Raw genomic sequence first — 15375 nt, forward strand, 5'->3', positions numbered from 1 at the left:
CCGCTATTAATTTTTGCGCGTGTGCATCTTAACGACTTTTTAATTGCACCCGCTCTCGCGCGAACAAACAGCAATAATTGAGATGTTTGTTTTGACAGAGCAAATAACTTGTTTTGATTATGAACGCGAGTGTGAGCCACCGTCGGGCCAGCGACAGCGAGCCATGGATTCCCTGCCGCCTCCGCTGCCGCCGTAGAGCGGCTTGAGGGGGGTGAAGGCCGCACCTTGCGCGGAAAACTCCACCCTGACACTTTGTCCCTGTCAGTCGGCGTCAATGCTGCTGCCAGGGGGTGGGGAGGGGCTTGCCGTGGCCCCGCGCACATTGGACGCGCGGGTGATTAGGACAAATTACTTCAGGACACGCGTGGCAGGATAAAAAATGAGTAGAGCAGTGGTGGTGGCACACGGCTCTCTTGATTCACTCATAACGGCGCGCTCGGTTTTTGCTGCCCTCTTAAGACGGCCGCTGGAAGCCGAGAGCATAATTTATGCACGCTCGTTAATTGGAATATTATTTTGACTTTTGAGTCGGCGGCAGCTCCTCTTCTCCGGGATCTGCTGCTCGAGATTGCGGGTAATAAATGGCCGGGCAGCCGAGCCGCCGAGTGAGTTTTGTGTGTGCCGGGCAGGATCGGTTCATTTCCGAGGCCATAAAACTTTGCGAGTATGACAGTCGAAATCGATGAGCTGGCTGTGCGACGGTATTGAGCAGGCCTTATTGAATAAGCAATGATTCCCAACTATGATAACAGCCCTCTTGAACGGGCGGCAAAAGTTTATTTTCTCATCACCGAGCGTGCGACCGGCCGACTTGCTGCGCGCGAGCACCGCACTTTCCAACAAAGCCTCCGTCCGAGGCTTCGCTTGGAAACGACTGTAAATTGAATTCTTGAGTTTGGTGTCGTAATACAAGTAATAAATGGCTGCTTTCTGCGGTGGGATTTCAGTATGTGTGTGTTGAGAGAGAATAAAACGCGCGTGTTGGAGCCAACAGCTCCTTTTTTCAAGGAAATCAACTTGCAGTGCGCACTGACTTGAGCAAAGTTCCATTGCATCGCCCTATGTGTTGGCCAGCTAAGTGTAAAAGCGTTATTGATTCTCAAATTGAGCCAGTAAATCAACTGAAATCATTTCCATTTCACTCTGAACTGGGATAGAAAAGTATCTCCTCGCTGCAGAGAAATATTTTTATAATAAATCCTCCGCACACATTATATTATAAATTTGTTGGTACCAGAAAACCAATCATTTTTCATGGCATCTCTTATTTAGAAATCTCCGAAAATTAATTTTTTCAGCCGCGCAGTTGATCTAAATAGAGATAGCATTTCCATCCGCGTTCCCTGTAGCAGAAAGTAACGCAATTTAAAATTGGACGGGGAGATAATGATTTATTGTGCGACAATCACGCGAGGCAATAGCAGTGTCAAGTTTTTTCTTCATTTCCTCCTCTGTCGCGGCGTCTTGCATCAGGGGCTGTGGGATTCTAATTAGAGCCAGACCCCTGCTGCCAAGCCATAGTGCACCATCATTGGTTCCGCTCGGTTCCTACAGCTGTTCAGACATCTCGCTTTTCAAACGGCAGACTGCTGCTGTTCTGTTTTTGACTGACTGCTAGGGAGGAAGTTGCGGAGAGAAAATGAAAGAAAGGAAGCCGCCGCCGCCGCTGGCTGTGTGTATACATTTACGAACATAATGTGCCAGCAATAATAAGCATAATGGATCCCAATGTTCTCTGCATTTTCTGGGAGACCCGATTGTGATTTTCTAATAGCTTGTGCTGGGTAACATCTGAGTCGTCCATTTATCAATGTACAAGCTGTTACAAAATTATATTGAAAATTGAGTTTAGCCTGCTGTGTAAGTCTGAATCAATCAGGCAGTTAGAAACTTTAAATCTCAGGGAACCAAATGCAAAATTTTTATCAGTGAGATCGTTTCTAAAATCTTCATGGCTGATTTATATTATTAAAATTATAGTTGGTTCCAATTTAATATAGCTAAAAAGAGGCCAAATTTAATACACTTCCCGCTATTGATCAGACCAACTCTCTCTCAAAGCTCCCTCCCCTTTTATATTTTTTGTCCAGAGTAAAATTTTTAATTATAAACCCAATTCGGAATTCGCTTATTAAAAAAATATCGCAAGCAGGCTAACACTGCCGGTGCTCAGAGGTCATTTTTCACAGCGAGGCCTGCCGTTGGCCGAGGGCATATATACTTTATATTTTGTATGTGTACTACAGCGGCGTGTGTGTTTTTTGCTCGTTTTCTTTCGATCATAACCCAACCGTTATGGGCTCTAGCTCCGCAGCAGCAGCGTTAGCAAGAGAAAAGGCTATAAATTATTCAATACGCCGTCAGTACGAGACAAAAAACTTGTAAGAAATCATCAGAGCTGGTGTGTGTCTGCAGCAGCAGCACAAGCAAAATCTCTATAAGCAACAATACGCTCTCATGATAATGACCCCAGCGCAGAAAGCACGAAGATTAATTACTTCTTAACAGTCTAATTAAGACGTCCAACAAGGACAAATATTCAATTCAATTGAAACTAAAGCCACCAGTGATGTTGAGCTCATTTGTGACTCCGCCTTGCGCGCCTGCTTTTGAACCGGCGCTGCTTTTTTCTCTACTGTGCTGTTGTTCTCTTTGTTACTTCTTTTTTGCGCATCTTGATTTGCACACCATCAATTAATCAGTATATTTTTAGACGAAGAATTAACTTTTAAAATAACCTGCGGGACGAATTGAAATTGCAATAATAAAACGAAAAAAGACAATATAATCTTGTCGAATATTTACTTTTTGCTAAACAAAAATTGATCTCCAGTTAAAATTTTCAAAATAATACTCTAGTAAAATTATGTCTTTGAATTTCATTTTAAATTATAGCAACATTATGTCCACAATTTTGTATACTGTTTTAAATTGAATATATCATTTGAATTAGTTCATTTAAATGAAGAAATCGAATCCCGTAATTCATATTTGTGTTATTATTTTTATTTTAATAATCTTTTTTTCTGGAAAATAAATGTTAGTTGAAGTTTATATGTTGTGATCTCACTTTGAACAACCAGATCTATTTTATTTTGCTTCAAATTGTTATGTGCAACTTATAAAGCACGCTTGTTATTGCTCCATTATTCAACAGCAAAATGTTGCAAGATCAGGATTTCAGCGTAAAAGGGGCTGTTTATTTTATGAAGTGTTAAACGCGCCCGCGTGTTAGTGCAGGCAGCTCGCCGCCGCTTTTCTGCGTGTGTGCGAAAATCAATAAGATGATGAATTGCGCCGCTGCCATTGCATTAATGGATAAAAGCCAGGCAGTTATTCTTTTTCCTGCGAGAGCTGAGCAGGGCATGTATGTTGTAATCAGCAGAGCGGCTGCTGCATTCTCTGCAGGCGCGTCAAAAATCCCTTTTCGCCCCCTGATATAATCTATACACGCAGTTTGTGATGCAGGCCAGGCCAGAGTGCTCAGGGGGTTTGAAACTCGTGCATGGCAGAAAAAACTTTTCGGAGAGGAGGGAAAGAAGGAGCAGAAGACTGACAGACACTTCAGGCCCCGAAAACTCTCTCTCTCTCTCTCTCTCGCTCCTCTCTCTTCTTCGTTTCTTGCTATTTATTTTCCTGACATGCTTTTCAGGGTCCTAAAGTAATAAATCTTCGTAGCTTCTATGGTGGCAGGCAGAGATGCTGTATGCTCCATGCTCTATCGTACCAAACATGCCTGTCGCGTTTGCTTTTTTCTTTTCAAATAAGAAAGACTGCCAGAGAGACGAAGGCACTGCGCGCACAGCAAACGCCGAAAAAATTCCAAATGCCCTCTCGTCGACCTTTTTGGAAATTGTTTCGCGCAAGGCAATCACGCTTTTTGCTCGAATCCGCGTCCGCTTTTTTTTTGTTCTATGCTAATGTCTGACTTTGCAAACGAGAAAGGATTGGAAGGGCTAAGCTTTTCACTGTAGAAAGTTGTGTACACCAATATAAAATGGGACTATAAACTATTTACAATTTTCTGGTAATTTATTGATGTTCAAATCCAACACTAAATTAAAATGGATATAAAAGATATGTCTTACTCGAACTAAAGCTCGTCAGTTGATGAAAATCATAATATATGCTGCATTTTTTAAATTTAAATAAACTACGGGATAAGTAATGTATACAAATATTTTTATAAAATTGGAGGTTTTTATTTAAAAAATGCTGTAGCATGTACAAACATGTAAAAATATTAAAGCTCAAGAAATTTCGAATTTCGTTGGTCGCTCTCTCCGAATTTACAGACACGTGCGTGGGTCTTCACGGATCTGTATTCATGAAGCGATACTCGCATTAATAAAACCACCCCTGCTCACGCTAGATACATTTTGAGCCGCATCCGTTCGCCAATTTCAAGCGCTACTTATATTCTGCTCTGCACGTTCAAAGTGAATAGTAATTGTGAAATGTAATAAATTGCAACCATATAACCAGAGGAATCGGCTAGCAATTAAAAAATAATCTATGCAGGTCATACACGAGGAGAAAAATAAAAACTTTTGTATATAAAACCGTTTGAATGGAGCAGCACGCAAACTTGTACATACCGCCAACTACTTTTTGTTTTAGCGACGCGAAATTCACTTTTTATGGGTTGGCGAGCAACGCCGCAATATATTGATTTTCCTTAAGTTCACGATCAAATGGAAAGTCTTTTAGCAATGGAGTTGAGAATATAAATTGCCTGAAAGAAAGAGCCGCACGCAACCATTGCCAGAGAGTTTTATATTTTTGCTAAACAGCAGAAAGAAATAGGCAATTGAGATATTTCTTATAGCAAGATAATCATGTGCCTTGCCACAGATTATATCAAGTGATAGACTCGTATATGAGCTTGAATTAAGAGGAAGGAAAGAACAAGAAGGAGGTCAACCGTCTGCCATGGTGTTTTTGGAGATGAGTCACTGCTCTGTCGCTTAATTTTATTGACGATGACGACGAAGAAACAGCTGAGAGATGGACATGGTGTCGGGTCTTTGGTATTGAAGATAAAGAGGACTTGTGACACGCTTTCGGATGGAAGTATTGATCACTGGATGGAACAAACTGCGTAGACCTTGAACACACAAATGAGGCCATGAGAGGATGGATCGTTTAAGGTAAGTGATGTTTCTTTTATATTTAAATTTATAATTATTGCACGTTACATGTTTATTTTTTGCATGCAGCATACAAACCTTGATTCAAATCATAAAAAATTATCGGACTCGATCCTCCGGTTTAATTTATTATTATAAATAATTTTTACCCCACGGGTTAGTGGGTTGGTAGCTTCAATTTTCTGGGAAAATATTGTTTTGCTCAAAAAGTCGATTTCCTGATTTTCAGAAACTCAGAATCAATCAGACGAGGGAGATTCCATTTCAATTTCCACGCCGGCAAATTTCAGCAGCAGCCTGCTTAATTTGATTAAAGGGTAAACTTTTCCAATTACTCGAATGCAGTTTCAATTTCCCGCTCCAAGATTTAATCAGATCAGCGCATCAAGCGCACAGAGGCAAGCAGAGCAGAGTGCGATGTGCTCACTGTATTAAACTCTCGGTCGACGCACGGGCGGGCAAATAACGTGCGGCGGGCTGCTGGTGCTAAATGTAATTAGAGTGTGCATGTGTTTAGGCTGTGCTGCTGACTGTACGTGTAGAGCGTCGGCTGCTCCGAATTATATTTAAGTCAGTGTGTGACAGGAATCGGATTAATGCACGCAGTCAGCCGCCTATCGCAATTCTCAATCTCTCTCGGGGGTTGTCGCTGCGTAATAAGATAGGGGAATTTATAATAACTGAAAACACACACCTCCAGCAGCCAGTCAGCCAGACTGACTGCTGATTACTATGTAAATCCATCCCGACCCTAAAGGGCTGACTGTCGGGCTGACGAAGGTGCAGGAATAAATAAAAAAATATATATCATTGTCCGTCAGATACGTTTACAAATGGGCTTAGATGAAAACGAGGGAAGTTTGAGCATTTTTCATTGCGTTTGTGACAAGACTTTTGTTTCCTCTGATATTTAAGAGAGGGATACGTCATATTTTTAAGCAGTGCGAAAATTCTGCCTAATTCAAAAGTCGTAAAACCAAGATTTATAACGGTTGTTTTGGATTGGACGTGAGTGAACACTCAAAAGGACTATCAAATAGCAATAATATCATATTCCTCCCTTCACCTTTTTATCCTCGCATCACGCGGCGACTTTATAAGAATAGAAAGAAGGTTTTTGTGTGAGCGAGCGGCTCGTTTTTGATTCTTACGCAAGTTAGTACCAGTCAGGAATGTGTGAGGAATCGTGTTGTTTTTCTTTGTACTCCCATTTTCAATAGGTCCACAAACACAATGCAATAAAAAAGGCGCTGCCTGAGGGGGGCCAACAAAAGTGAGAGTGAGTGACGGGCGGCCATCATGGATTCGCGGGCCTGAATCATCCCTTAAAGTGTGAATCATCTGAGCGTAAGTGAGTCAATAATCAGAGCCATTTATCAAACGCTATCGAACATTAATCTGCTGCACTTGCACACACTCGCTGCGGCAGCAACTGCTGGAGAAAAGTGCGCAAAATGTGCCAAGACCAAGGGGTGGGGGCGCGTGTGCGGGGAAGCAATTTATCCTTGTGTAAATGAACAACTGATGCTGGCATTCAAATCTAATCACGAGAAATGCATCCGAGCTGAGTTCCTCTCCATAATCAAGCAAATGGATTGCCAATAATGCGCTAGAATGCGAGTTCTATAGTTGCTCTAGTTAATAAATAAATTGTATTTTTAATTTAGGTCAAACCAGATCTGCATTAAAGGTTGATGATTTTTTAAACCCTGATAAATTCAATTTCTTTATTTGATATTTTTGTTTACTAAAGGGCTCATTCCTCTCATAGAATTAATTATTAATTGCTGAAATTTTCAGACGAACTCTCGATTTGAAATTAATCAGAGGCCAACAAAGTGATTGATCTCAATTTTTAAAACGCATCAAGAAATGGCTACAAAGTATTATCAGATTAAAATGAAATTTTATTAATTCTCCCAAACGTACAAGTCTAAATTTAATATTTTTCATAAATAAATTCGCGTCCAGCTTTCACATATTTTAATAAAGTAATTAATTACGTGGGACATGACTGAAGAACTTAATCTGGTTCAAAGTGTTCCGTATCTAAGCCGCGAAGGCACTTTTTCATAAAATCGCTTCCCCAGCCAGATAGTTTGTCGACAGGGGCTTTTGAAGTGGCACTAGTCTGAAGAAAAATTGTCGCGCCACATAAATAAAGTAAAACAGTCCGAAGGGCAGAAGAAGAGGTGAATATTTGTGTGAGTTATGCGCCGAGTGTTGGAGCCGCCATCATTCATTTTCAGGGTACAATTTTGGCTGGCACATTTCAAAACCGTTTTCATTTGAACATGGTAAACACTTGTACTGCTATTTTTAATGTTGACAGCGCCAGCCACGTGAAATTCAATCCATTTCTCATCCAGCAGCGCACGCAGCCGCCGAGCACTCACAAAATGAAACATCCTTTTCGCAGAGCAAGCCAGCGAGCAGTCACTGGCGGCATTTAATATATTAAATTTGAACATCCACTTTTATTAGAAATAAAAAGGATGTTCAGAACTAATTCAACGCCGACTCTAATTAACGTTCCAAAATAGATATTTTTGCTAGATTTTTACTTTTCATTCGAGAAAGATGCCGCTGGAAAATCATGAAATAGGTGCAAGCGTAGACCGCATCTTTTAAAATTAGTCACAATGTGCTCTCGAACGGAATAATTGTGTATTTTGTGCCTCGGTTCTCCATATAGGATTTACTTCAGCTAGACAGCGGCTAAATCGGTTCTTCCTTTGATCTAATTTTTTACAGGATGGGAGGCGGTGGAAGATAAAAGACGACTCTCTAGAATTAAAAGTGTGCCTTCTATGATCAAAAATGGTTTTATATTTGTTGGAGTTGCCTTTGAAATCTGAAAATGAGGCCCAAAATGGGATGCTCTCTATCACTTGTCATAAAAATAAACAAAGATATCAATCAATGTCAGGCATACGTAAAAATAACATTACCATAAAACCTTTTACACACCATCTTTATATCAAAATCAATATCACACTTTGCTTTATTTTCCCTATTTCAAATTTCATTACATACATACAAATATCACAATTATGATAGCACAAGCGGTGTCGTACGTCTCCACCATTTGTGCGTCATTGTTGCATTATTTATTTTTGTTATACCGTTTGCGGGTGCATTGTTTCAATTTTATCATTCTTGCTCTATCGTCCAACTTGAACGTAACGTTCGCAACAAAATTCGCCAAGTAGTGCAAATCAACCCGAATTCTCGGGTTCAATTGGTAAATAAATTGTCTTCTCTTAAGGACAACATCAGCTTGGTCAGCACTTTCCCTTACGACCAAAATTTGGATTGAACCCGAGAATTAGTGATAAATATGTATCTTTAATTGCAATATTACCCTGACAATAGTATATTTTAAATATGCTTCCCCAATCTTGAATAGCAATATTACGGAAAATAGATGTTGTGGTGTGACGTGAAGGTTAGAAATTATGGTGCAACCACCTGTGCCTAGCAGAGAAAAGTAAAAGATGGTCTCTTCTTAAAGCACCGCAAACTGCACAACGATCACCACGGCATCAAAAGCATATTGTTGAGGAGCAGGAGATTGTGGCGCGAGGGGTGCGTCTTGGCGTGCAATTTCCGCCGAGCGCAATAAATAAATTCTCCTTGAAGGAGCGCGGGCGCTGCGCAGGAATTAAAAACAATGAACACCTCGTGAATAAACAAAGAGCAATATAATAGACCGCACATTTCGGCCTTGTATATACATACGCGTGTATACACAGAGGCGAAGAGCGGCGGCGGCGGCGGCAGGAGCGGGCCGCGCGCGTATACATATATAAATAGGCATGGAGCAGGGGTTGGAGTTTTTAATCATTTCAAAGCTCCCCTGCGCTTTTTTCATGGCGGCTGGCGTGGCGTGGTGTGTGGGGCTGAGACCCCGTAAATCACTCGGCAGAAAGCTTCGAGGACACCTTTGCGTTCCCACTGAAACACCGCCAACAACCGCACTTGCCGGTGACGTCATTTTTTGGCAATATACTTGTCAAGACCTCCTTTAATAGTCTGCTGTTAGGGCAATAATACTAGTAATGCTGCTCCATCTTGCCGCCTCTTACTTTAAGTGCCTTGCACCACTTAAGTGAACTACTGTACAACACCTCTAATTCAATTAAGTAATTGCCTTTGATGCGTTTACTTCCCACACTGCCTCCAGAGCTCGTTTTTCACGTGCATGTTTCATGGCGCTGATGCAACAAATCATGTAATTAATTTAAAATATCTCTTAGAGCTTAAAAATATTGCAGTATAAATGGACCAAACAGGCCAAAGACGCCCGAAAAGTGCATCAAATTCATTTTGGTAATGGCGAGTGCGTGTTTTAATAATAAGCACGCCTTTAATGCGGTCGTTGTTGTCTAACTGGGAAAAGAAGAGAAGGAAGAAACTCTCGTCTTGTGTAAGCGTGGAGCACACAGCAGCGCAGCTTATAATATGGCCAGGCTCTTCTTCTCTTCTCTCTTTACGTCATCTCATGATTTACTGGGGCTTGTTATTAACAGAATCTTAAGCCGAGACATGCAGGAAGATGTAACACAGGGCACACAGGGGGGTCAAAAAGATAAATTCCTCAACAAAAGAACACTGTATGTATATGCAAGCACCGGAATACATGTATGTACTTACTCGCAGCTCGCTCATCTTATCAAAATTAAGGCCTGCTTAGCTCAGTCATTGAGTGGTTCCAGAGATGCAGGCCGAAGTATATTTATTAAGCTATTTTTGGCACCATTAATTTGATTCGGTTCCAATTCGTGAAAATGATGAATGGTGAGAAATTATTGAAATCACAAACCTCTTGCCTTTATGGCGGAAATCCAACTAATTATTTTTTACAGTCACTCGAGTTGATACATTTTATCAAAACTTATATCTTAAAATAGTTCATTAAAATTAAGTTTAATTTTTGTGGATTGTTTTTCTACAGTAACTAAAACAAATTGGATGTGTGTTATCAATAAATAGCCTTTGGTCCATTTTGAATCGAAACTTGTCAAAGCAAAATTATCAATTAACCAGTTTCTCCCAACTTCAATTGGCTATTTTATACCCAGGCTGAAAGCAGCTCACGTTAATTGCGTTTCAGATATAGAAATTTTGTCCGCTCTGCACTTTCCTGGGCCATAAATCTCGTTGGCAGCGTCTCCTTTGGACCACACTGATTTTGTGCGTGGCGTTTGAGCGCAAAATGAAATCTTCATAGAACCGGGGGCAGGGGTCTGGGCGAACCGCCGGCGTTCGCTCGCTCCTCTACGCATGCATATATACAGAGCGCAGCATAAAATATCACGCGAGAGAGATAGAACGTCGGTGCGACACGAGCTGGGTATGAATCTGCTGCGTGTTGAATGCACATAGCCTGAATTTCAGATAGCAGGGGCCGTTGGAGGCAATTAATCAAGCCAGGGAATGCAAGGCATCTGCCAACAACAAGAATGCAGCGCCGGAGCGCGAGAGCGAGGAGCCCACCAAGCATCAACAAACACACACACACACACTTTTGATTAAATACAAACTCGGCTTGAACCTATGTACCAGCTGGTGTATATATATATATATAATATACCATTTACCAGGCGTCAGCCATATTTACTTTTTTTTATCTCGCCTCCACTCTTCTCATGTCGTTTTTTATTTGTAAACAGGAACGATCGGTCGGTTCTCCTCCCACTCATCTTCAATACTCGGTTCAAACGTAATTTATATTATAGGCATATTGATTGCTGGATAGGTCATTGACACTGAATACTTGCTCTCAAGAGATCACATTTAAATCTTTCAGAAATAACTCAAAGAACTTATTATTAGTAATAGTCAATTATCACGGCCCACGTTCTTCTCTTTTTATTATGATTTCAATCAATCAATCAATTGTTATATATTTATTTTTACTATAAAAAATATTTAATTTAACGAAAATTTCGGTTTAAATTCATTAAAATCAAATCAAGTGAGACGGTAGCCCTTCTTTAATTACAAATAAGTTGGCAATAAAATATGAAAATATCTATTTCTGACCTGGAGGATTTGAAGCAACCCTTCCAATAATTAAAATAATTTTATTGCAAAATTATTGAATCCACTTTTAGCGCAATCATAAAATAAGCAAGGAAGAAGTAAATATGCTTTATTTGCATTTTATTTATGATCGTCAAGTCAATTTTCTGTTACTTATAAGCTCAGCTTTGACCATGACTCTCTTTGGCCGAATATGTATACTCAGCTCTGCAAAACCCGTCCTCCGTAGGTAAAAATCTCGGCAAATTTTCGAAGCACCATAAATCAATTGAAATAGTTGGCATATCTGAGATTTGACAAGCCGGCCCTGGAAGGAGGGACGCCAGCTCTCCGGGGCAGCAACCCGCACGTCCGCCGTGCGCCGGGTTTGCCTAAGTGTGGAATGTATCGGGCCTGAATGGCATTCCTGGCCAGCAATAATATTTGCATTCAACGCTCGCGCCACTGGGAACGCCAGCGAAGGGGCGAACAATGGGTCTTTGTTCAGGGGGCGCGGACGGGGGTGCGAGAGAGAGAGAGAGAGAGAGAGAGAGAGAGAGAGAGAGGAGATTGATAACGCGAAAGCGGCAGACTCTGTCTTTTGTGTGAGTGCAAAACAAATGCGTCATCGCTCAAATAACAAAATAATAATATAATGCGTTTGACGCCATTTCTCCGGCCGACATTAATCTTTCTCTCACGCACTGATGTCGGCACGGCTGCACACAATGCCGAACTTGGTGCCGTGTTTCCATCAGCCACCATCATTGTCATCTGCCTGCGTAGATTAATTAGTGGAAAGGGAAAACGGCAATTATTTATCCTTTGTTTTAGCCAGAAACCTTTAATTATATTTTTAGGGAGGTGAGGAGAGATAAATAAATTTTAATTTTAATTCACAGTTGCCTATAACGTAAAAGTGTGTGTCAATGTATATCTTTAGAATTTCACTCACTTTATGTGCAGAGCACAACAAAATTTAAGCAGTTTTTCGTTTAACTTTATTAAAAATCTTTTTCCATATTGTTTTTTAGTGCTGACATTCCAAATTTTCAAAGCTCCAACATGTTAACGAATCAGTGTAGATTTATTAAAACATATTTTAATATTTACAATTTTTATTACATAATTCAGTACATAAAATAAGAACCAATAAAAGGAAAATATTATGAGCTACAGAACTTGCAAAAACTATTAATCGATGCACTGATCCATTTTCACAAACGTTTGAAATCACTGCTAACTGTAACGTGCTACAAGAGCTTATAGCAGAAGGAGGGAAGTTCAGTCATATAGAGCATTCAATGAATTTAAGAGCTGAAACAGCCATTCTTGGAGGACAACCAACTACAAAATCCACGTTTTTTCACACCCAGGGTTTTGAAATACTGCTTCACATCTTTGTCATTCCTCTTTGCAACGAAATCCGCCACCGTTTTTCCACTGTCGGTCCGCTCTTGAAGGTCAACGCCCTGACTGACGAGCCACTTACACATTTTTGCGTCTGCGTATTCCACCCCAAAGTGCAGGGCGTTTTTACCTTTCATAGCTCGTTGTTTGATTAACGCTGGGTTCATTGAGTGGATAAACTTTGCGCCTTCCAAACTTTTTTTCAGAACACTGTAGTGCAGCAGATTAGACTCGTTTCCGATTTTTGCGTTAAGGTCAGCGCCAAGGGTGACCATCTCCTGTGCCACGTTGACGTTTCCGTGCTGCAGGGCATAGTGTAGCGGTGCCAAGTCGAAATTGTTTCTACCATTCACGGGAACGTTCAAAGAAATTAGGTAGCGGACAATCTCCTGTCCGTGATTCTTGTTTTTGGCCGCCACGTGGAGCACGCTATTGCCCTTCATAGTTAACATTTTGATGAGGTCCTTGTCCTCGCCGACAAGCCACTTACACATTTCCAGGTTGGAAAATTCAGCTGCGATGTGCAGAGCATTTCGCCCTTCAGGGTCCACGCCTTTGATCAACTGGGGTTTGTTCTTTAGCATGAGTTGTGCGCCAAAGAGGAAATCCTCCTTGGCGCAGTAGAGGAGAAAATTGAGGCCTTTAAGCTCCTGTTCCAGGTCGGCGCAGTGCTTGACTAGTTCTCCAGCTACTACCGTGTTTTTCGCATTGATTGCACAGTGGAGAGGAGTCATTCCTTCACCAGTTAAACCATTCACATCGAGTCCTTTCTGGATGAAATACTGGACAATTCGCACTAAGTCCGAAGTGCTTTGCTTATTGAAAGCAACATAGTGAAGGGCGCTTGCTCTGTACGAAAACTCGTCCTTTTTATGTAGGTTGACGTCATTTTCATCCAGCCACTTGATCATCTCCAGGTTAGCGTGCATGGCCGCCATGTGAATTGTGGTCCAAATATTTGAATCATTTTCGGAGGTGAGGAATGACTCATTCTCCTTGTTTAGCATCTTCATGCCTTCCAGATTGTTGATTCTGGCGCAGTAGTGCATCTCGCAGTTGATCGGGTTGTAGATAACGCCACCTAATCTGATTAGTTCTTTGGCCATGTCAAGTTGATTGTGCTGGAAGGCATAGTGGAGTGGCGTCATGTCGTCTTTGGACTCTGTGTCTACGAGCATGCCCTTCTTTTTGGAGAAGTAACGGACGAATTTTACGTGGTCGGAATCTCTGAGGGCTGCGTAGTGCATTGCTGTGCACCCTTCATCGTCCCTGCTGTCGACTTGGACTCCGTTTTGGCCCAACCATTTACAAATCTTTAGGTCTGCGTACTGGGCTGCCAGGTGGAGGGCGGTTTTGCCGCATTCCCCCTTTCCTTTAATCAACCTCCTGTTACTTTCATGGACAATTGTAATGAATTCAGAGTTGTTCTCTTTCACAAAATAGTGGATGAGGTTATTCTTTCTCTCCTCTGCGTCTTCTCCGCATTTGATTTGGAGCAGTTCGTTTGCTACTTCGAAATTCCTCGCCCTGACGGCGTAGTGAATCGGCTCCTGTCCCTCAGAATCCTTCTGGTCCACTTGCATTCCGTGGGAAACGAAATATTTGACGACTTCCTTGCCGTGGCTCGTGTTCAATGCAGCGCAGTGTATCACCGTTGCATCAAAATCACCACTCACGGCACCAAAGTCGGCGCCCTCGTCCTCAACTAGGCGGCGGCAGTGCTCTATGTCGGAGGACTTGGCGGCTACGTGCAGCGGAGACATTGCCATTTTTTGACTCTATTTTGCTGAAAATATATTATATTTTGAAACATTTAAATTCGTTTCAAAAAAACTTACACTTACTGTGATAAGTGGATGAACCTCTTTTGATCCTTATCAAAGAACTGGAAAGTCTGCAAAAGTCGTAATAGAGGTTAAAGTCTGTCATAAGACCAAAGGGCATTTCGATATTTACATATTTAAAAAATTCACTTATTCATTCCTGTTTATTTGATACTGTACAAAGGTTCAAATTATGGATTGGCATAGTTAAAAAATATTCGCTCTCTTATGCGGGATCGTTAAGCCCATTTTTTAATTCATAATGTCCATTGTTGACACGTTCAAGGCACTAATGTGATCTATTTCCCTATACGGTGAAAAATCAGGTCTACTGAGTCAGATAATTATTGTTTCGCGTCTTCCGCGAACTAATAGTGATTAATTGTGATAGCTGCCACTATCTGTACTTGCTTATCTCGTTATTAAAGCAAAATACTACGAATTGCTTTTAATACACTTAGTATCACAATCAGCTTATCATACTTACCAACTTTATAACGGTATATAGCCGTAATAGCCTCTTCATAGACTTATTGAAAAAGTACAATGTGGCTCAATGTAATGCAATGTACATTTCAAACTAGAAACGAAACCTTTACACTATTTTTCACTTGATTAAAAAAATATTCTAGCCCTTTCTAAGGAGAGAAGATTTTAAAATATCAATCAATGTGTCAAAAATCTACTTGCCTGATTTTTTGAAGTAATTGTTGCATATTTCTATATATGATTAATATTATATAGTTATTAAATGAAAATTCATCCATAGCAGACGATTATAAAGGGAAACCGAGGGAAAAAGTAATATTTGTATATTAAGTTGATGAGCTAGAGATAATAATGAATTGTTGATATAGATGCCAACTAAAGCGGAAGCACGCGAGGATGTCAAAATTGTCCAGATGAAATTAAATGCAGCGACCATACGATGTATCATTCTGTGCTTGGCTTTCCACTGCTATAGA

At 40.9% G+C, this 15375-nt stretch overlaps 1 protein-coding gene across 1 annotated transcript; it reads right to left on the bottom strand.

The window, feature by feature from the left end:
- Nucleotides 1-12340: 12340 nt before the first annotated feature.
- LOC135936457 (putative ankyrin repeat protein RF_0381) lies at nt 12341-14558 on the bottom strand. The gene is made up of 2 exons (XM_065479269.1): nt 14432-14558; nt 12341-14373 (listed from the first exon to the last, which is right to left on the bottom strand). Exon 2 carries the CDS (start codon nt 14354-14356, stop codon nt 12488-12490), a length of 1869 nt encoding a protein of 622 aa, XP_065335341.1. The 5' UTR covers nt 14357-14373; nt 14432-14558; the 3' UTR covers nt 12341-12487.
- Between the last annotated feature and the right edge of the window lie 817 nt (nt 14559-15375).

Source organism: Cloeon dipterum, chromosome 2 (genome assembly GCF_949628265.1).
Source record: "Cloeon dipterum chromosome 2, ieCloDipt1.1, whole genome shotgun sequence".
Lineage (NCBI taxonomy): Eukaryota > Metazoa > Arthropoda > Insecta > Ephemeroptera > Baetidae > Cloeon > Cloeon dipterum.

What these genes read in the sequence shown, in the direction of transcription:
- LOC135936457 (XM_065479269.1), bottom strand. Translation starts at nt 14,356, where the DNA reads ATGGCAATGTCTCCGCTGCACGTAGCCGCCAAGTCCTCCGACATAGAG.